We start from the raw sequence: 21,750 nt of genomic DNA, 5'->3' as shown, positions 1-21,750 counted from the left end.
ATTATAAAATGTGGCCAACAGACATGAATACTTATAAAAATAATCATTAAATCAAGCCTTCGAGCCTTTGTACTAGATTATTATCTAGGTCGATTTATTAATACCCTTTTATTTGTGAAGCAGAAACCTCACAGGAAATAGAACAAATCATTTTCCGGTCAACAGTAGAGTCCCGCCCCACCAGTCTGTGCCATCTTGTATTTAGCAAGAACAAAAACGGTGTAAGAAACAAGCCCAGTCTCAGGATGGGGTGTAGATTTTAAGGCGGATTTTTAGAGCATATTTCAAAGAGGTTTGGTGTAACCGGACACTATGCTCAGGAGTGGGGCACCGCGGAGGAACAGCAGCCACAGCCCGCAGGACAACTAATGTTAACGTTACAGGCTATTACAACTAAGCTAGCCAATTAGCTAAGGCTAGCAACCCAGTAACGACAGACACAACTGGCGAGCTTAAAGTTTAGATTTGCGCCAGTGTAATTTGGAAAACGTCAAATAAATTCACTAAAATCAGGAGGAACGTCTGTTGAAATGGACCAAACATCGTGTTGATCATCTGCCGAGAGGAAACCCGGGCTATGAGGACAGAGGCTCGTTAGCTTGGCTGCTAACAGTTGTTTTTCGGCCCAGAGCGGAGCCTCGATAAGCCGCGGTGAGTGAAGCTACATCCAGCTAGCCGCAATGCTAACTCACCCAGTTAGCTCCCCATTGGGGTTCAAACTTGGGTCCGGGGACGGTTATTTGTCCCTGATTTGTTCACGAGTAAAACGGAAAACAGTGAAAGCTTTATGCAGTTTAGGATTAACCTAATTTTGTCTTTGTACCTGGAGCTTTTATCTGGATTTATTCACTTCGCAGAGTTTGACGTTATTTCAGGCCATTAACGGACAACAACGACGGGCTTCAGCAATAAAAAGCGACATGATGTTAGAGGGCATTGTCAGACAGTCCTGAGGTTGTTTCAGAGGGTTTCTAGCTGGAGCCTGTCCACCCCTTCTGTCAGTAAGGTAACATTAGGGCTGCAAGTACCGATTGTTTTCCTCTTCAGGTCGGGTTTCGTTACGTGGTACGTGGTTAGTTTATTAAACTTTGCCGAAACAAAAATGACTAAGCTGAAACTGGTGGCTTTACATGTCTGCTTTATATTCGCTATCAAATCATATCTGACAAATGAAAATCAATAAATCTCGTTTGAGAGGCTAAAATCTATGAATACATGGCATATTTTCCACAATTTTCAGCTTTACGAATGACTGAAATGATTGACCTGTTGGTTAAACTATCCAGATAGTCACCAGATGGGCACATAACCATAGTGGTTATGGTTAGAACCAGGGGTATGTTCAGTTCCCAACCGGGGAACATTTGTTACATGGCCCTACCCTTGTTTTCTGTCTCTGGCTCTGGACTGTCAACTGTCAAACAAAGGCACAAACAAGGCAGAGCATTTCTTTATATAATACTGCATGTTGCATCCAGGGCAGTTGAAATCTTGATTTTATGCTACCACAACAAACAAAATTTCAGCTTTTCTAAAACCTGATCAGTTGTTTTTAAGCGGTCTGGTGTTAAAGCTCTACCAGCTACCAGCTGAAGGACAATCGTTTCTGTGGGTAAAGTATTTATCCGGGTGGAGTGAAGGATGTTTATTGTGATGTATTATCTAGACAAACAAATAGTAAATATATTTGAAGTTATTGACGTGATGCTTATTCAGACTTAATCTCAAACATTGCGTATCTTCTAAATATCTTTGGAGAGATGTGGTTTATTGTAAGGACGATGTCTGCCAGCTTTCACTTTATACCCCCTCCCTTGGCCATGAGTAGCTTGTAATTCGCAGTGCCTACAATTAAATGCATTCATTGCCGTAAAATAATCCTATTTGGAGATATTTTAGTGTTTCAGTATAAACCTGTAAGCTATGAAGTCTATAATTTAATTTGGAATTGTTTATTTTTTGAAGGTGTTGGTTATTGGTGTAAATAAATGTTTTCATACTCACCTTGTGAGAGAGTTGGGACATATTCACAACAAGGAGCTTCTGTTATATAGAACAGTTTCCATGTCAGAGCTGAGGTCAACCATGTGATCTTGGTCCTTCGGCACCACTGACACACCAAATTTCACGTCACACTTAATTTAAAAAAAAAAAAAGAGAACGAAAAAAAAAAAAACTATCCAGGGCTATGTTTCCCTTTTTCCTTTCCTGTTTTCAATGTCTTCGTCTGACTTCCAAGCTAACTTCATTTAACTTGTTTTTTTTTTTTTTTCCCACATGTGATGTTGAGGAAACTTGTTTGCTCAGTGTTCGGTGCTTAAACATGTAAGAACAACTGTGTTCCTTGGAACATGTGAAAAAATAGATACCACAAGATTCTCATTTTAAAAGTGGTGAATGATTTAGTAGTTTTGGCATTACACCTTTAGGCTGAGGAGTCACTAGAAGGAAGACGTCAGTGACAAACCTTCGCTGCGTGCAAACTTTTCCCAACATAAGATGATTTATTTCAAGGCTTAAATTAATTAATGTGTGATACCTCTAAAAAAATAATGCGAAATAAGAAATATACGCTAAATGTCCCTAGCCAGATCTGAGCCAAGAATATCACAGTTACATAGTGTACATTTTAGTCAATCAGAATGCCCCATTTCTGGCTGTTAGCTCTACATGAGTACATTTCTGCCTTTCTTCTTTCTTTAAAATGGCTGTTGTTCTCCTGTTGACAGTAGAAAAAAGCTGCAGGCGTTTGCTTCCTTGCGTTGGACAGAATACCCTCAGACACATAATATATAATTGGAAATTGGTTCACTGTGTTTTGAAGGAATGTTAGTTCGGGGGGGATGGGAAGGTGGGAATCTGCCTCCTCGTCTAGCACTGATTTACAAGTGTGTTTACAGAGCAATACTTCAAAAGGAACAAGCCTTGGAGTACTGCATTAAACAGGGACCCTGGGGCCGTGCATTCACCGACTCACAGAGGCCTGGTTATGTTGTTGGCTGTCCTTGGGGCTCCAGCTGACACTCAAGGATGAGGAGCTACATTAACCCCATTTTAACATGGTATTGCATTTGTCAGTAAGCAAAGCTCGGTGTGTAGGCCGATATTACATTCAATGGGCTGATTTAGTGAGATGATTTGATTTTATGCTCAGCTTGGTTCATTTTTGGATTTCCTTGGATTTATTTATGCAGATCTTTGGTTGGACTGCCATGGTGAAGAACTGTAGTGCTGTCAGTTTGTTTCTGCTGCTCTGATCTCCATACGCATGAAACAACACAATTGTCATGTATGTTTACAAATATGTAATCAAGTGTGTTCTTTTTCTTCTGTTGCTTGGCTTATAATTTATTTTATTGCTTAGTGTTTTTAAAGGGCACAATCTATTGTATTTCAACTAGGGCTGCAGCTATCGATTGTTTTTGGAGTCGAATATTCTACCGAATATTTCAGCAATTACTCAAGTAATCGGATAAAATAGACTTTGACAGAAATGACAGGTTACCTTGAGATGACGTTACCTTTTTCACTCCGCTGGGTGAGCTGGTCTGAATCGCAACTGGATGTTTACTGCTCAGATGCTGAAGCATTGACGAAGTACTATTGTGGTTCACCATTTCTACTTTACAATACACTCATTGCACTGTGTTGTCATCTTTTAAGTTTGAAATGATCCCAAACTGGACATTTTCTGCCTTTTACGGACAGTTTTTCTCCCTGCCATTGCGGCAACTTGACGTGATTGCGGTCCGTGTGGAACAGTGATCACTAGGCGGAGAATGTCCGATAACACAAGTCATAGTAATTAAACGAATCCTCGTTTTTTGTAATCAAAATCCTCGATTTGTCCTCAAGGATTCGTTGCAGCGCTAATTTCAATTAGAGCTAAAACAATAATTGATTAGTTGATCATCAGATTATTCATCTGCAATGAATGAAACATTTGATAATTGGTTTCGTAATTTGTTTTTAACAATAACGACAAAAATTGGTTGTTTCAACCTTAATTTAAACCTGACAGTTTCCATTGTGAAATATTTGAACATTTTTTTTTTTTTTTTTTTTTTAAATAGGTGCCAACAGAATTGCATAAATAGAGTTCTGAACAGTGAAACTTAGCTGTGCTAACCTCTTTAAGTGTGTGTGTGTGTTGGGCTCTGTGAGAGTGCCTCCATCAACATGTCCACCATTATCCACCATTATATTGTCTAAAGTTGCATGATGACCCTCACGGAGAGTTGAAAAAAGCCAAACTAATTGCTTTTTTTTTTTTTTTTTTTTTTCATGGTACTTCTTCACCATGAAACTTACTGACCCTGTTCTTGGTCTGTACTTTCATGTCTTAGAGTTAAATTAAATTTGATTAGTTTTAGTTAGACTTGACTTAGCTTAGCCAGCATTCATCCGTAGTAGTCTTTTTTTGTTATTTTAATTATATGTATTATACCACTGTGAAATCAGTTTTACATAGCCTATCTTATAAAAATGGGCATTTGAAACTGAAAAAGTTAATAAAATAAATTGGTAACAATTTTGATAACTGATTAATTGTTTAAAGCCATTTTTCAAGCCATTTTTCAAGCCATATTTGTACTGGTTCCAGTTTTGCAAATGCATAGTTTTGCAGCTTTGGTCTAACACTGAATGTCACTTGTTAAGAGTGAGTAATGAATTGGGTTGTTACCATGTTCTTATTTTGGAAGCTGTGGAGCTCTCACGTCATTTATGCTTTTGACGTCACAGGTTCCAGCCCCTACTGAACAGTTAATAATTGAAATGCATTTATCTTGAAGTACATTTTGTGAAATGCTGTTGCCATTTTGTCTCCCCCTCATCATGCTCCCTCTCTCATGTTAAAGTTGCTTCTGGTAGCCTGTTGTTTTTCTTTGTTTTTCAGGTTTTCTCAGTTAAACATCCAGACTTTCTCTGTAACTGCCTTCATGTCTCAACTTGTCAGCAGGTTACTGTCTCAGATAGATCCACTGTGGGAGATAGGACTGTTTTCTGTCACTACAGAGGTGCAGAGCTCAGTGTAACTCTAACCAGTCAGGCCAAAAGCCGCCAGTCATGACGATAATGAAACATTATGGAAAATTTGGAAGATGCTCTATAGATTTAGAGTAATAATGGTCTCTGTTTTGGTGCGTGTGAAGCAATTTTGGAAATGGGTCACGTTGTCATTGGAGTACATGAATGCATTTTTCCAGCATGTTTAACAATTTAATTAGATGGTTTTCTGCCCAACTGAAGTGGAAAACAGATGCTTCATGTCCTTCAAATGCAATATAGGCAGAATCCATGATCCAACAATATACCAAATGGTAGCCCCTCCACTAAAATTGAAAACACAGGATTGGATCCTGCTATGACCCCCGAAGTGATTACCAGATGTTTGATTATGTCAGTCAAAGTGTGTTTAAATTAGTGTCTCTAAACTCCTGTTCATTTAATCACTTTTTAGAATCTGGAAAACATTTGCTAACTTACCTTGGAAAATACTTGGATGATCAATTGATCACATTCTGTTGCAGCTTAATTTTCTGTTGACTGTGAAAAAGCTTACAGATTCTTAAACACACTTGAGAAAAAAAAGATTAGCTAAACCCCACCACACACCTCTCAGTAATGCCACAAAGACCAGGGCCACTGTTTTGACTTCTAACCAGACTGTAGTCTCCCAGTACTAACGTGCTCCTTCCCCTGTCTTCCAGGCCCTGGCCATGCCCTCGAGTGCACGGGCGGGCAATCTGAAGGACCCGGAGGTGGCAGATCTCTTCTGCAAAGATGATCCAGAAAAGCTGTTTGCTGACCTCCGTGAGATTGGCCATGGCAGCTTTGGAGCTGTGTACTTTGTGAGTATGACATAAAGCTGTCTACTTTTTGATAGGTGTTTATTTTGTGTTTCAGCACAGCATCTTTAGAAAGTAAAATGAAAGTCTTAATACCTGATCCGAAAAGCTATAGTGAAGGGTGGAGTGAAAGTTGGCTGCTCATCTCATAAAAAAGTTGTGATTGAGAATACCGCTGGTCTCAGCCAGTTTTTGTATGCTAAGGGAGGAGTATTTTGTTTAGACCTAATTGTAATAACTGGTGTAGCCATCCGACATCTTAAAGTTTAGTTGATAGAAAGCTCTATTGCTGGTTGTGAGAAATGGCAATTTTATCATTTGTCATGACAGAAGAAATTAATAATTGTTTATCTAGTTGTTACATTTGTTTTAGCCTCATCTGCACTGCCATTTTACTTTCTCAGTTTCATAGATGTAGCTACCTAAAAAGATAAGCTTGATATTTTTAATTGACTCTGGTCTACAGGTGGGAATCGAGATCTGCTTCCAGTTTAGAAAATTTCCTATTTCCAAATTATTTTGATCTATCTGCATTGTACGCCTCCTGGCTTTCATTTCCTTTTATTTGTGCTGACAGTTGCGTGTGCATCATGAGCTCAAACCTTGTGGCTCTGCCAAAAGAAACTTAAAACATAAAGTTGTGGTGGAGAAGAAATGTTACAAAATGTAGCTTCGTTTCGAAAAGAATTATGACAACTAATCGGTCATCAGTGAGCTGAACAAAGATGTGAATTGCAGTTCTGAGGTCTGGGTCCAGAGTAAATCACATGCTATACAAGCTAGTAAAAGTACAAATGGTTGATCTTGAACTTGTTTGTCAGAAATTTCCTGTTTTGTGTCCAAATTTAAAGCAACAAGATAGTTCATGTCCTATTGCTCCTCTTCTGTGCTTAGGTAACATTGAAGAAAATCTAAATGTTTTGATCTTTATCTGGTTTTTCAAGCATTTCCCTTGCACACCGAGCTCGGGAGCCCTGAGCAGTGTTAGTCTGTGTGGGTTTCAAATGTTCAGCCTTTTGTCATTACCAAAGAAACTGTGAATAGAAAAATTTCCCCACCTCATTAGAAAACAGTGGGAACACAACATGTCCATGTACTAAGCTGTGCATCTCATTTCACCTGTAAATTATTCTTGAGGCTCTGTGGTAGACTAACACCTCCACAGTGTTCTCACTGCCACACCGAATGTCTGAGTTTCAGAGGATCCTTAAAAGGCTATTAGAGATGTGCTACAAAAATAGATAATGTGCATCAATTTGCATCAATTTAACAACAGTTCTTCTGCTTTTTACAATGGCTGTATGTAAACTCAGTGTATGTCAAAGGGGGCATGTGTCTTTAAAAGAGCTGTATTTAATGTATATTTTTAAAAGCTTATATAATTCTGTTGTCTGGTTGACCTGATTGTTCCATATTTTAAAGGAAATATTCTCAGTCGTAACAGCAATGATGCATCATTCAGTTGTTTACAGTCTGGGCTAGGACTGGTCAGTGTAATCACAGTGCAACATGACTTCAGCTGGTGTCTGATAGTGACATCCTAACTTGGGATTTAGGATTAAGCCCTTTGGAGGATTAAACACTGGGAATAGCTTTGTGGAAATATGAGTATTTGATCCAAAAATAAATTATGTACTTTGGGTAGGAAAACGGATCATGGTGTACATCTTTGTCCTCGGCACACTGAGCACGTCAGGGGGATCTTTTGGCTCCACCAAGTGGTATTATATTAAAATTCTCCTGTCTATTCTAGAAAAGCAGATGAAAAGAGTAGTCTATCCACATCCATAGTAATGCAAAATTAGCAAATAAGAGTTTTTGTAAATAAATGTAGGTAATGATTAAAAAATAAGGCTAAGGGCAGGAGGGAAGCCTGGCTACTGAACTGCTTCTTGTAAAAAAAATATTTATAGCAGGGTATCGTAGAGTTACGACGATGAATGTAGAAGTTTGGGGCAGTGATGACAAAAAGGTTTGAGAAGCAAGCATAACTCCCTTGGGTCAACCCCTGGAGCAGTGGGATTAATCTGCATAGGAAAAGTAAAATAAAATATGTGAAATGTCCTGATGATTGTGTTTCTGTTGTCCTATAGGCCCGAGATGTGCGCAACAATGAGGTGGTGGCCATCAAGAAAATGTCCTACAGTGGCAAGCAGACAAATGAGGTAATGAACTAGAAAGAAACAAGTGATTCTATAATTCTCACAAATATTACTCTGCTACTAACAGGTTGTCTCTAAAATGTGTTTTTTGTTCATGTGCAGAAATGGCAGGACATCATTAAAGAGGTGAAGTTCCTGCAGAAACTTCGCCACCCTAACACTATTGAGTATCGGGGATGTTATCTGAAAGAACACACAGCATGGGTACGTATTGTGACCTTCACTGCACTATTGTAATGTCTTCTAAGCTTTGGAAAGCACTTTCCCCTACATGCCCACTGGAATTCCGTGAGAAACTAATCACCCGATAAACTTAATGGAGCAGCAAATTGGTGTAAAGCTTCTTACATGTGTACTCCATGGCCCTATTTAGATCCAAAATGATTAATCAACAAAAAGATCACAAAATAATGAAAAACGCCCATCAGAGATTCCCACTCACATGACCTCTTAGTAACTTTTATCTTACTAACAGTCCAAATCCCAAAAGTAATAAATTTATAATGGTAGAGAGAAAAAACAGAAAATGACTATATTTACCTGATAAATAATTTTAATGATTATCTTTAGTTCTGAGATTTAGTTCTTGTTCTTTGATATGTAGAAATATGTCTTTTTTCAACCCTTATTTTATGTGTGAAAGATGAGATATATACCATAAGAGCGGAGGACCAGTCAGAGAATCTGTTCATCTGTATAATTTATTGCAGTGGTAGAAATGTGAATGCAAATAAAGCCCATGTTTGGGCCTATTGATCAAACTGAAGTCTTTCTCCCTCAGCTGGTGATGGAGTACTGCCTCGGCTCAGCCTCAGACCTCCTTGAAGGTAAATTTAACATCACATTTGTTGCTTTGTCATTTATGGTCATTAAGACATGATTATGCCTCTGATGATTTGTGTCACTCCATGTGCTTTTTTCCCTCCCTGCAGTTCACAAAAAGCCGCTCCAGGAGGTTGAAATAGCTGCTATTACCCATGGTGCACTGCAGGGATTAGCATATCTTCACTCTCACAATATGATTCACAGGTAAAATTGCGTTCACTGTGTTGGCTCCTCACATGTTTTTCACTTACTGAAGACAAGCAACAGCTGAAGGCAGCTGCAGTAACGGTCATATGGCAAAACGCTTATTGTCCCAGTATATACAAAACTAGCTGTATATAATAGTTAGTAGTGGTCAAAAATATCTCTTGACTGATACATTTGAATACTGATACCTGAGATGTAAAAAAATGCCTGTTTGTTAGCTGATATAAGCTTTGTATACAAGTAACAGAAATGTTTGTGATAGTATTCTCTTATAAGGTAATATGATCACACTGTGAATTGGATCTTCGTAAAATATGAGTTGTTCAAGCATAAAACCTAAAAAAGAAAAACCCCAAACTGGTGATTAACTGCAGTAGATGGTACTATTAAAATAAGAACGCACACACCAAGTTGTCACTTTATTAGGCACACCTAGCCAGAACTAATGCAGTCAAATCCAAGTGTCCTGAAATCAGTCCTCCCATGATGAAGGTGAAAATGTTCCAAGAGATGTTGATTCACTTTTGTGATCATTTTGGAAGATGTACAGTACTTTGCACTGCTGTTGAATGGGGGAGTGTTATACTAATATCTATGTATCTAAGATTTTGTCCATCCAGCAGCATCATAGTTAGTTTGACAGGTATATTTATGTTTTAAATGCCTGCACTTTTTCTGTGAATGTCAAGGGCAGTGATAATCACTAATATTTGATTGTCTTCTGCAGGGACGTTAAAGCAGGAAACATCCTGCTGACAGAGCCTGGTCAGGTTAAACTAGGGGATTTCGGTTCTGCTTCAATTGTGGCTCCGGCCAACTCCTTTGTGGGGACTCCCTATTGGTGAGTGTTCACCTAAAACCTCTTCTCTCCTCTTCTACCAGTTACAATTAAATAACAAGCATGACATTCTGCAGTTGCAGTTGGAAAGTTGCACATTCCTACTCATGTTATCCACTCATTATATTTTTAATTGTGCCCTAAATCCTAATTTCTGAAATAATAAAAGGAAGGACCTGCTGGAGCAGTAAGGTTATATTGTATCCTTAGCAGACTTGCATCTTACTTTAAAGAAAAAGCCCAGACAATAAAAAGTCAACTTTTGTGGTGTACTTTATTTTTTTACTTCCAATCAAGTTGTTGGTTAAATATTATTGGTCTGACCAAAGTTATCAAAAGATGGCAGATACAGTGCCAAGGCCCTGAGTTTGTTCCATTTCCTCTTGTAATGATTTACGCTTTTTTGTTCCTTTCTAGGATGGCTCCAGAGGTGATCTTGGCCATGGACGAGGGCCAGTATGATGGCAAGGTGGACGTCTGGTCACTGGGCATCACCTGCATAGAGTTGGGTATGAACTGCAATCTGCCTGATTGTTTCTTATGTGGGCACATTTGTGAATAAATTATGTCTGTACTTAAAGTCTTGACTGTGTGCCCACAGCTGAGAGGAAGCCCCCACTCTTCAATATGAATGCTATGAGTGCCTTATACCATATTGCTCAGAATGAAAGCCCCATCCTCCAGTCCAATCACTGGTAAGAACGTCTCCCTCTCTTTTGACCAGTCCGTTTATAGCTTAATCTCTACAGAAACCAAGAGCTTAAATTATAAGTGACAATATCTGCTCTTTTTCTCTTTATTATTTCTTAAGGTTCTCTTTAAATAATTTTATTTACTAATCATCACTAAACATATGTTTCTTCGCCAGGTCTGATTCCTTCCGCAACTTTGTTGACTCTTGCCTACAGAAGATTCCCCAGGACCGGCCTACCTCGGATGTGCTGCTCAATGTGAGAACAAACACAGCTGAAGCCCAGTACATGTTCAGAAATCTCCTCTGCAGTGTAGATATGCTCATCTATGGTTTCCATTCTTCACCAATAGCATCGGTTCTTGTGCCGGGAGCGTCCCCTGACGGTGATCATGGACCTGATTGCACGAACCAAGGATGCAGTGCGGGAGCTGGACAACCTGCAGTACCGCAAGATGAAGAAGATCCTCTTTCAGGAGACCCAGCCGAACGGCCCTGTGACTGAGGGAGGAGATGATGAGGAGGTGGTGAGATGGGAGGGGGAGGTTGCAGACTGTGTTTGGGGAAAGGCACAATGAATGACTTACAGAGAGGAAGGAAAAGATGTAGAGAGTAAGGAGGAGATATAGATCCTTTTTAAAAAAAAAAAAAAAAAACTAGGAAATCTACTTATCTAGTAGAAAATCTACAGATCTGCTGATTGTCAGCTGCCAGACTAAGTTTTCAGTTTATTTTATGTATATGACCATCTATATTTGTCCATACTTGTGCAGTGTTTCCTCCTTTGCACACAGATGTTTTTACACTTCCAGGTTATACAGTAAAGGTTGGTTTTAGTTCATGGTGCACATTCTGAATCAGGTTTGTGTTTGTTTGTGTGCGTATGTGTGTTTCAGGAGGTGGAGCAGTACTTGTTGCGGACAGGCACAGTCAACAGCATGGAGAGCTCCCAGTCAGTTCCCAGCATGTCTATCTCAGCCAGTTCCCAAAGCAGTTCAGTCAACAGCCTGGCCGATGCTTCTGACGACAGCAGTGGCGAGATGGCCATGATGCAGGAGGGCGAGCACACGGTCACCTCCAATAGCTCCATCATCCACCGGCCCACGGTAAACACCAAACTCAGTCCAGGCTGACCGTTTCACTTACTCATCTACTCCAAGCATGTTGCACCTGAGCTTAATTGATCTCGGATACCACAGTTTTTGTTTTTTTGTTTGGCAATTTTTTTTTTTTTTTTAATTTTTTTTTTTTTAGCAAATTTCTTGGGAGGTTTAGATATTTGGTCTCCTTTCTGTGTTCATAAAGACATGATATGGTTTATTTTATATTTTTCCTTGTGTGGTTTAAAAGTTTCTAACCCCATTCTTAACCACTGACGCTCTTCAGGGTCAGGATAATATCTATGATGACCCTTACCAGCCAGAGATGGATCAGCCTCAAGCTCCCTCAGCTGGACGCCGTCGAGCCTACTACCGCAACCGCGACCACTTTGCCACCATTCGGACTGCATCCCTGGTAGGGTCCAGTGAAAAGGGATAGTGATGGTTGCAATTTTTTTTTTTTTTTTTTTTTTAATTGTCTAACAGCTTGTTATAGTTTATTGCTTTTGTTTGACCAGTCATTGTTTTCTCAAGGCCTGTTAAATGTTTCAAGGTCTGCCTGTTGGAAACCTCTGGTCTGTGCCAGAATTTGTGGCTAAATAACACAACAGCATAAATAACAAATACCCCTTGAAATACTCTGACATCAGATGTGATCCACTTCATCATCCCTTCATCCAGGTGACTCGTCAGATCCAGGAACATGAGCAGGGCTCTGCACTGCGAGAGCAGATGTCAGGGTATAAACGTATGAGACGGCAGCACCAGAAGCAGCTGATGGGGCTGGAGAACAAGCTGAAGGCGGAGATGGATGAGCACCAGCTGAAATTGGACAAAGAGCTAGAGAATCAGAGGAACAGCTTCTCCACCGAGGCTGACAAGTTGGCCAAGAAGCACCAGGCCATCTTGGAGAAGGAGGTGAGAGTGACAGAGCACAATAAATTCACATCCGGATCCTTTTCCTGTATTTACATTCAGACTAGGGCTGCAACAGCTAATCAATAAAATCAACAAGAAACAATTGTTAAAATGGCTGGCAACAAATGTAATTATGGATTAGTTGGGTGTAGTGGTGTAGCTGTTTGCCAGGGGACACAGTGACCTTGTGAGCAGTTGCAGAGATGAAAATAGCAGAAGAGTGAAAGTCACTTTTTATGTAATTATACAATGTTTACATTGTTGAGCATCCTCACTGTCCTGTGAGTGACTGATCCCATTCGATCTTGGAAGCTAAGCTGTCCCTGGTTAGTACTTGGATGGGAAACCACCTTGGAAGACCAGGGGCCGTTAGACTCAGCCACTGAGGTTGCACAAGCCAGTGTGGTCTTGTGTTGATCCTAAGTCAGAGTAAATGTGGAGGGTTGTGTCAAGAAGGGCATCCAGTGTAAAACGTGCCAAATCAATCATGCGGATCAACTGATCCACTGTGGCGACCCCTAACAGTAACAGCCAAAAAAAACATTTGTTTTTTTACATTATGTGGATAGTGGTACTATCTTGTTCTAGTTTTTCTCTTATGTATTGAGACATTGTATGTATCAGTCATCCAGTAAAATCTTTACAGCTCACAGGCCAATTGACACAGTAATTTGAGCATCTCAGACAGATTCTGTTTTATCTGATGTCCACACTGATGTCCCAACCTTAACCTCTATGTTTTAGGCTTCATGTCTGTATTTCCTATAGGACAGCCATTTTTTTCAGCTGCTGTCTCTGTCACAGTGACATTGAAAAATGCCACACACACGCACCACAAGTGTTCTGGTCAGTGTGGGTTAAATGTTTGTTTTCACATATAGACTCCCTACAGTGTCATGAGAATCATGTCCAGAGATAGTCCGGAGGTGTCGTTTTAACACATGCAGCACACAGCAGGAGATTATCCAAGTGAGATGTTTTCTCACATGGGGAGAAAATCCAGTTAATTTCAGTGAATGGCAGCGTTGCCTTTGTAGAGTTTACTGGATCCACAGCAGAGCTCACACTATGACACTACCCAGAATTTTTACAAGGGAGCTTGCAGGAGAAAAGTGCAGTTGATGTGTGGTCCATGTTCTTCAGACAATTGTGTTCTTCCATATATCTCACTAGGATAATGTCTAGTATTGTTCAAGTGTATGTCTGAAAGCATGGTGCTTCATTGGTGTTAATGCTGCACTTTTTTGTCGATTAAATTGTTTCTGCTCAGATTGAAATGTCCATTTAATATCTCTAGTCTCATTTAACACATTATCTGTCTCTTGGCTGATTTAAATAATTTCAACGTTATGAAGTAGACTATGTAACACCATAGTGGGTAATGCAGCACTGACCCTAACATCTGCAACATCATATGTCCCCCTACAGACAAAGGCAGCCCTGGCAGAGGAGAAGAAGTTCCAGCAGCACATACTCGGCCAGCAGAAGAAAGAGCTGACCACTTTACTGGAGTCTCAGAAACGACAGTATCGCCAGCGCAAGGAGCAACTGAAAGAGGTATGAGCTAACACAACACATGCCCATATACCCATATACAGCAGTTGGTACTTTGCAGTGCAGAGTTTGCTGATGATGTTACGTGATATTATTTCAAAGGAACATTTACATGGGAGGAATGCTCAAAATTCAAAACAGCTTAATTTGAGATGTATTGGTATTCTAGGTTCTCTCTTAATATGTGGCAAAACCACAAAAATAATATCGGTAGGAAAGCACATAGTGGCAGGATATTCTAATAACGATTGTCAATAATGACAGAACTATGCTCAGTTCTGTCAAACTGTCCACAGTTGTTTTTGGAGTTTGGTATTCATTTCTTTCCACTCGGTGCCTCTGTTTTTCTTTACTCTCCACTAATCAGGAGCTGAGCGAGAATCAGTCGACTCCGAAGCGTGAGAAGCAGGAGTGGTTGATCCGTCAGAAGGAGTGTCTGCAGCAGATGCAGGCGGAGGAGGAAGCGAGTCTGCTCAGAAGGCAGAGGCAGTACTATGAGCTGCAGTGTCGGCAGTACAAGAGGAAGATGCTGTTGGCTCGCCACAACCTGGAGCAGGACCTGCTCAGAGAGGTACAACCGATTCACAGAGTTAAAACAAAATAAAAGATAGGGTGATGTACTTTCATGTACACAGCTAAAAAGTAGGGTGATGTACTTTCCCTTTGTTAAACATGGAGTGCATTCACACAAAGCACCAATTAGACCAGGGGATAATTAGACCCTATCCAAAATGCAATGGACCTGAACAAATGGAGAGAAGAGGCAAACACCAGCAGCAGTGTGATGTGTCCTGTAAGATAATAAAAATGATAGTGATTGTCCTGATGATAAAGTGCCCTAAGAATAAACTCACAGAATCTAAAGTCATTCATTTACTTCATTGATTTATAGAAATAACAAGTCCTGTCTTCATTTCCTGCACACACAATGAAACCTTCTGTAGCCACTGGGGCGACGAAGACAATGTTCTATCCAATGTTCTAAATGTCTGTGAATCAGTCGGAACAAACTCCACTGAGCTGTTCACATTCACAGGTTTATCCACATTCTCACCTCAAAACCCAGCTGATACTGTGTATCACGTCATGTTTAATACATCACAAATACAATTTGGAAATAGTAACAATTTAAATTGTGCTATTTGTGACAAAAATTGCAGTTTGATTTTTTTTTTTTGTTGTTTTTTTTTTTTTTTCAACCTCTCAATTGCTCCATCCTGTTATAACAGGGAACAGGAATGTGGCATTTGTTAGACTCTTTAACCCATTGGTGTGATGTGACCTCTTGTTCTTTCTTGACTTCTGCTGACTTGGCTCACTCTCCACCAGGACCTGAACAAGAGGCAGACCCAAAAGGATCTGGAGTGTGCCATGCTGCTGCGACACCACGAGTCCACCCAGGAGCTGGAATTTAGGCAGCTGAGCTCGGTCCAGCGTACTCGGGCCGAACTGATCCGAACACAACACCAGACCGAGCTGACCAACCAGATGGAATACAACAAGCGCCGCGAACAAGAACTTCGACAGAAACATGCCATGGAGGTCCGGCAGCAGCCCAAGAGCCTGAAGGTATGGCGGGACTGTGACCACACTGCACCGTTGTTTTACTTATGTTCTGAAAACGGTTTTAGTTTGCAACAAAATTTCAGTCAAATCAAAAAGTGTCATAAGCCCCCAAAATTTAGTTTTACCATACATTATAAACATGCTGTTCAGTTATTTATCTGATTATTTCTAACAGTCCAAAGAGCTGCAGATCAAGCGTCAGTTCCAGGAGACCTGTAAGATCCAGACCCGTCAGTACAAAGCCCTGAGGAACCACCTGCTGGAGAGTACTCCCAAATCCGACCATAAAGCCGTCCTCAAACGCCTCAAAGAAGAGCAAACGCGTAAGCTGGCCATCCTTGCCGAGCAGTACGACCACTCCATCAACGACATGCTGTCCACACAGGCTGTGAGTAAGGCAAGGAAACCTGCGCGCACCTTCTACACCTACACCTCAACACGATGTCCATTACAAGACTTCAGCCCCACCACTGCATTCACGTGTCCACCATAACAAAGCTGAATAAGTAGTATAAATTTCACAGAGGCAAATAGAGCTTCATAATGTGTTTGAAAACAATAATTACCACTTTTAGTTCTCAAGCTGTAATTTTTTTTCATGGTACAAAGAAGCAGTAGTTCTGTAGTGGAAACTTAAATAATTTGACATCTAGGCTGAAATACTGCTTTTAATAGTTTATCGTCACCAATTTGAGGCTTTCTGATAATTGATCAAAGTAAAAATTCTTCACATTTGCTTGTTTTGTGCAAACATAAATTATGTTGGGATGTGCTGCATTACTCTCTTCTTACACCTTGCCTTAGGAAAGTTTGATGGACAATTTTGATGATATTCAAGTTTCTAGGCTGAACGATTACGATCAGTTATAAAAGTCGTCGGCTGATTAACGTAATGTTTGTTGCATCCCTAGCTCTTCTTTAACTGATTAAAGTGATTCACATTTAGCATCCTGTTCCACACTTGTTTCCATTTTCATAGTGACAAAACAGTGGCACATTTACCGAAATGGTGATTAGCATTGACCACTTGCTAATGTTCATCTGCCGCCCTATGGCGAGTCAAGTGTAAGAAATACAAATGTAAAACCATAAGATACAGAAATAACAGTAGTATTTTTGTTTTTATTTTCAACCATGTTATCTTGATGCATAGAAAGTGACATCTACCTACTCAAATCATATTCAGGCAATGAGTTGTCCTTACAGACATGTTACACTGCTGTTTTAAGATTGTCTGACAGCAGTTTTCTGAGCAGATTGTACTCTGCTGATACCGAGGCTTGTCCCTGTTTGTTCCCACAGCTGCGGCTGGATGAGACCCAGGAGGCTGAGTACCAGGTGCTGCGGATGCAGCTGCAGCAGGAGCTAGAGCTGCTGAACGCCTACCAGAGTAAGATCAAGATCCACACTGATACTCAGCACGAACGGGAGGCAAAGGATCTGGAACAGAGGGTGTCAATCCGCCGAGCCCTGCTGGAGCAAAGGGTATGGGCAATTCTGTGCAAGCTAATTTATACTATAAGACAGTGCTAAGTCTGCCCCCACAAACTTATAATGCTGAGATTCTCTGGTTCCACCCTCTCTAGTGGGTTTATATCATTATATTATAAATATCAATTTCTATATGTATATATTTACACATATATACACATAGCTTTGCAGTTGTGTTGAATCCAGTAGTAATACTCTGAATCTCTGCTGTCTCTGTCAGATTGAGGAAGAGATGCTGTCTCTGCAGAATGAACGTTCAGAGAGAATCCGAACGTTGCTTGAGCGTCAGGCTCATGAGATCGAAGCCTTTGACTCAGAGAGCATGCGCCTCGGCTTCAGCAACATGGCTCTGTCCGGCATCCCTGCCGAGGCCTTTAACCAAGGCTACCCGACCCCAAGCCCCTCATCAGGTTCTAGTGGCTGGCCATCGCGACCTGTCCCCCGTTCAGGCAGCCACTGGAGCCACAGTGTGCAAAACTCCGTGGCGACTCCGTCCTGGCGCAGTCAGAACCACAGTGGAAGTGGCTTCAGCCGCGCCGAATCCATCACATCGTCCCACGGTCTCGGTAGGGACAGCGAGCTGAATAAAAGTGGCAGGGGCCACTCCTCTTCCTCCTCCTCCTCCTCTTCTTCCTCCCACCACAAGCAGCACTACCTCCCCCAGCACTACCAACACCACCAGAGCACGCCACAGCTCTACCGCGAGAGCCACGACCGCGACACTCGGGAACGTGAACGGTCCAGGGAGTGGGTGGGTGGGAGCCACTACTCCCATCACTCCCAGGTCCACCACCTCTCCTCCCATGCCTCCTCCCAGTCTCTAGCTCTCCTGCCTCCCCCACCTCCACCTCCCCCCATCTCCCTGTCTTCCTCTTCTCCCCCCTCCTCTGCCTCGTCGTCTTCATCGTCACAGGGAGGCTACGGAGGTGGAGGTCTGAGTGTCAGGGGCCCCAGTCTGATGGCCCTCAGAAACAGCCCCCAGCCACTGAGGAGGACGGCCTCTGGGGGTCCAGGGGGCAGCGGGGGGAGTGATGGAGGGCTCAGCCGAAGCACATCGGTCACTTCTCACATCTCTAACGGCTCTCACCTCTCCTACTCCTGAGAGCGTCTGAGTTCTCCTCTCTGGTCTGGTCTGTGAGCCTCATTCTGCTTCTTTAATGAAACCAGGCAACAGGGATACAAGGTGTTTCAGCCAAATACAGAGGCAGGATTAGACCTGTTTCAGAGAGAGAGTGAGTGAGTGCTTAGTTTTCATTTTAGTAGATTTTAAGATGCTTCAGAAAGCTGGAGCACAGTAAATCAGTCATTTTAAAAAAGCAAATACCCCAATTTTAAGTGTAAATTTTAAGATCTCCTTTGTTTAAATGTGCACAAGAGAAGAAAGAGAGGATGCCTTTGTTGAGACACTGCAGAGCTGCTCTTAATGAGCAGCAGAGGGTTTATTATAGGAGCACGCTTTTATTAACACCTGACGATTACTGCTGCACAGTAACAGTTACGAAACAACACAATCAAAAAGAGAGTGACTAAAATCAGACACAAATAACTTGTCCACCTGTCAAAATGAGTCATGTGTTGCAAAATGAACAAGTCAAAACTGTAATATCCAAGAAAAACACAAAAAACTTGAGTCCATTTGTTCATTTTGTAGCACTTGGAGTCCATTGCACAGTGTTGACTTAGCTGTGAGGTGGTTTAACTGCAGGAGACTTGTCACCTGTTTCAGGTTTTGTGCTGAGACCTTTCAGGTGTCCAGTGTCGCAGAGCAGATTTAAACTGAGATTTTTTTTTTAATTTTTGGTTTTCAGTTTGTATTGAACTGAGCGATGAGCGACAGTTGGGGAGCTTCCACTTGGCTAGTGGTGCTTTAAAACCACTGTAACTATGTAAATAATGGTAAATTGTAAACCCAGGTTTTGATTTGTAAGTGTTTATATGTTCTGTGGGGCAGGGGCTGTGGGGGGAGGGGGACAGCACAGTCGACCAAGGGAAGATTTCTTGAAAACATTTATTTGTAGTTGTGAGTGTATATGACAATAGAAAAACACTGCCATCTCTTTGTTGGGCTGACCCAAGGCAACTGTACCACTGCCCTTTAATCTTCTTAAAGGAACATTCAGACATTTTGGGGAAATGAGCTTGTCTGCGGTGTGAACTCAAGTCAGGAGAGAAGATTATTAGATTCAATCGGGTTGATCTCTGGGTGTTCAGCACAGAACTAGATGTGTTTTTAGCTTAGTGCAGAGACTGGAAGCAGGAGGTAGCTACTTTAACAACAGTAAAACTCACGTTTACATGATGTGTGTGCAGATGAGTGGCGACATAAAGAAAGAGACGTTGTGGCTGTACTAGCAGTTTGCACTAGAGTTGTTTGGTAAGAAATAGCAGCCTGATGCAGTGAACAAAAACGCAGTTAGAGGGCACAATAAAATCTCAGCTCACTGATTTGATCATTCGCGTACTACACTGGTTTCCTTGTCAAAGCTCATACATCCCTTCGACAACATTTGTCATGTTCCTTATCTGAATTTGTGTTTATACGGACTTCAAGCTAACAGGACAGAAAAAGGAGGGAGGAGACACCACCAGTGCACCCTCTTGAATTATTTTTATCAGGAGTTTTATTTTTTATGACAAAAATAGACATTTTTAGTCTTTTTCTGTGAAATCTGAAAATGGCAGTTTTTCAAATTGATTTAATTGTTCATGTTTGCTTTCTACCAGAGTGACAGATTCAGGTCATTTCAGCCATTTATCTTTTTTTTTGTTTAGCCAACTACTTGGACTGTCCTTATAATTAGTTTCTCCTGCTCAGAGTATCACAGGTTGAAGTGTTCACTGTGTTTGGTGGGAGGTTTACACTGTCAGCCTGTCATAGCTGGCAGTTCATTGGCTATGACAGTATATGAGATAAAGGTTAGCCCTACACAAATACCCCATGTTAACCCCATTTGCGCATTTATTTATCAAAGTGTAATTTCTATTTTTTTTTTTTCCTCTTGACTTGTGTTTCCTCTCTGCTTCTTCTTTTCACTTTGTACTTAGGCACACAAACAGCTGACACGTGTTTAAACAGCAGATAAGAAAATCCCCTAAAATGTCTGCATGACCCTTTGATGGGATGCTGCCAGAGAGTATTTTTGAGTGAGCTGAGCACTAAATCTGTGTGTGATGTTGCTGAACGTGTGTGTGTGTGTGCGTCTGCACAGCGCTGACAGCTTAACTACACCTGTCTCCTCACAATTTGTCTGCATCTGTAGATAAGATGTACATGTGCATTACAAATTAGTACAATTCAGTGCATGAACCTATGTACATAGGGCATTTGTATGAATAACATGCACACTTCCTATTTATATAAATGCATATAAATGTAATACCTGTGCAAATGTAGCAGGTATACTGACGATTGTTCACTGTCCAAACACTTTTACTTGCGTTGTACTTACCAGTGTACATAGAAGCACTAACTCTGCGACTGTACTGGAGTAATAATAATGATCATTTTGTCATGTGAGTTAAACTGATTTGTACTAGATGCAGACAAATAGACACTATCATTATTATTACTACTACTGCAGTTTGAATATTTATGTTGTATGCTAATTTTTAAGGTTTTAAAATGTAATTGCCAATTTTGACCACTAGGTGGGGAATAAGCGCAATGTTACTGTGATAGAGCTATAAAAAAAATTATTGTTTTTAAGGAGGGCAAAAGGACTACCTTTCCCAGCATTCCTGTCGAGGTCTCAGGGTAGGAGTCTACAGTTCTAGGCAGGGCTGCAGTCTATATTTTACTTTTTATTTTTGAGCCAGTATTAAAGGTGGAGCGTCCACAGTCAAACTGAATAGTAGACGCATCTCCAGATTCCTTCACTACGGTTTGTGCCATTTTAGTTTTTAGTTTTTATTTTGTATTTCGCACTCGTTACTGTGCGAAGGACTTTCCCAAAAACACTGTAACCTGCAGAATATGGAGCCCAAAACGTGTTTGATATTAGGTAAATATAATGGACGTTATGAATAAACATGTGAACCAAGTGTGTAAAAAAAAAAAAAAAACAAACACAAGTAATTAAGGAAATTATTACAACTAAACTAATGTGATTTTACTTATAACAGAGGCTGTAACTCTGGGGGGGGGGGGTCATATTAGCATTTTAAAATGCTTCTTTTCAAAAGTTTTTATTTCACTATGGCACTTGTGTTTCAGCTAGGGCTACAGTCAATTCTTCTCAGAATTGATTAATCTACTTTTATAATTGTACTTTCTTAATTGGTTGATTAGTCCAAAGCCCAAATACTAAGTTTAAATCTTCAGATTTCAAAACATTTATTTTTTTTTTTCCCCATATGTTAAAAATAAAAAAGGTTTCACCGACAAAACTGTTAATCGATTATGAAAGGAATCGTCACTGTCACGACAAACACATCATGAAATAAAAACTTTTTGTTTTGAAAAAAGGCATTTTGCAAGAAAAATGTTCTTGGAACATTTCATTTTAATAAGTTTAATTGTTCCTTGAATAATTTCACAAGTATTTCCACT

At 40.6% G+C, this 21,750-nt stretch overlaps 1 protein-coding gene across 4 annotated transcripts; it reads left to right on the top strand.

Moving 5' to 3' along the window:
* Window positions 1-173: 173 nt before the first annotated feature.
* On the top strand, window positions 174-21,648 carry taok2a (TAO kinase 2a). Of its 4 annotated transcripts, none has more exons than XM_026324516.1 (20): window positions 174-651; window positions 5,712-5,852; window positions 7,943-8,014; window positions 8,114-8,215; window positions 8,793-8,838; window positions 8,944-9,040; window positions 9,771-9,884; window positions 10,299-10,390; window positions 10,483-10,576; window positions 10,750-10,831; window positions 10,926-11,096; window positions 11,469-11,678; window positions 11,959-12,087; window positions 12,354-12,590; window positions 14,019-14,147; window positions 14,512-14,715; window positions 15,474-15,713; window positions 15,886-16,098; window positions 17,013-17,195; window positions 17,422-21,648. In XM_026324516.1, the coding sequence occupies exons 2-20, from the start codon at window positions 5,721-5,723 to the stop codon at window positions 18,301-18,303; spliced, it is 3,429 nt and encodes a 1,142-aa protein (XP_026180301.1). In that variant the 5' UTR covers window positions 174-651; window positions 5,712-5,720; the 3' UTR covers window positions 18,304-21,648. The 4 variants fall into 4 exon arrangements, with proteins under 4 accessions (XP_026180301.1, XP_026180299.1, XP_026180300.1 ...); XM_026324514.1 differs by having other exon boundaries at window positions 15,886-16,107; XM_026324515.1 differs by having other exon boundaries at window positions 10,926-11,099.
* The last annotated feature ends 102 nt before the right edge of the window (window positions 21,649-21,750 follow it).

This window comes from Mastacembelus armatus, chromosome 8 (assembly GCF_900324485.2).
Source record: "Mastacembelus armatus chromosome 8, fMasArm1.2, whole genome shotgun sequence".
NCBI lineage: Eukaryota > Metazoa > Chordata > Actinopteri > Synbranchiformes > Mastacembelidae > Mastacembelus > Mastacembelus armatus.
The sequence above is the reverse complement of the archived record's forward strand: the minus strand, read 5'-3'. Positions and strand labels throughout refer to the sequence as shown.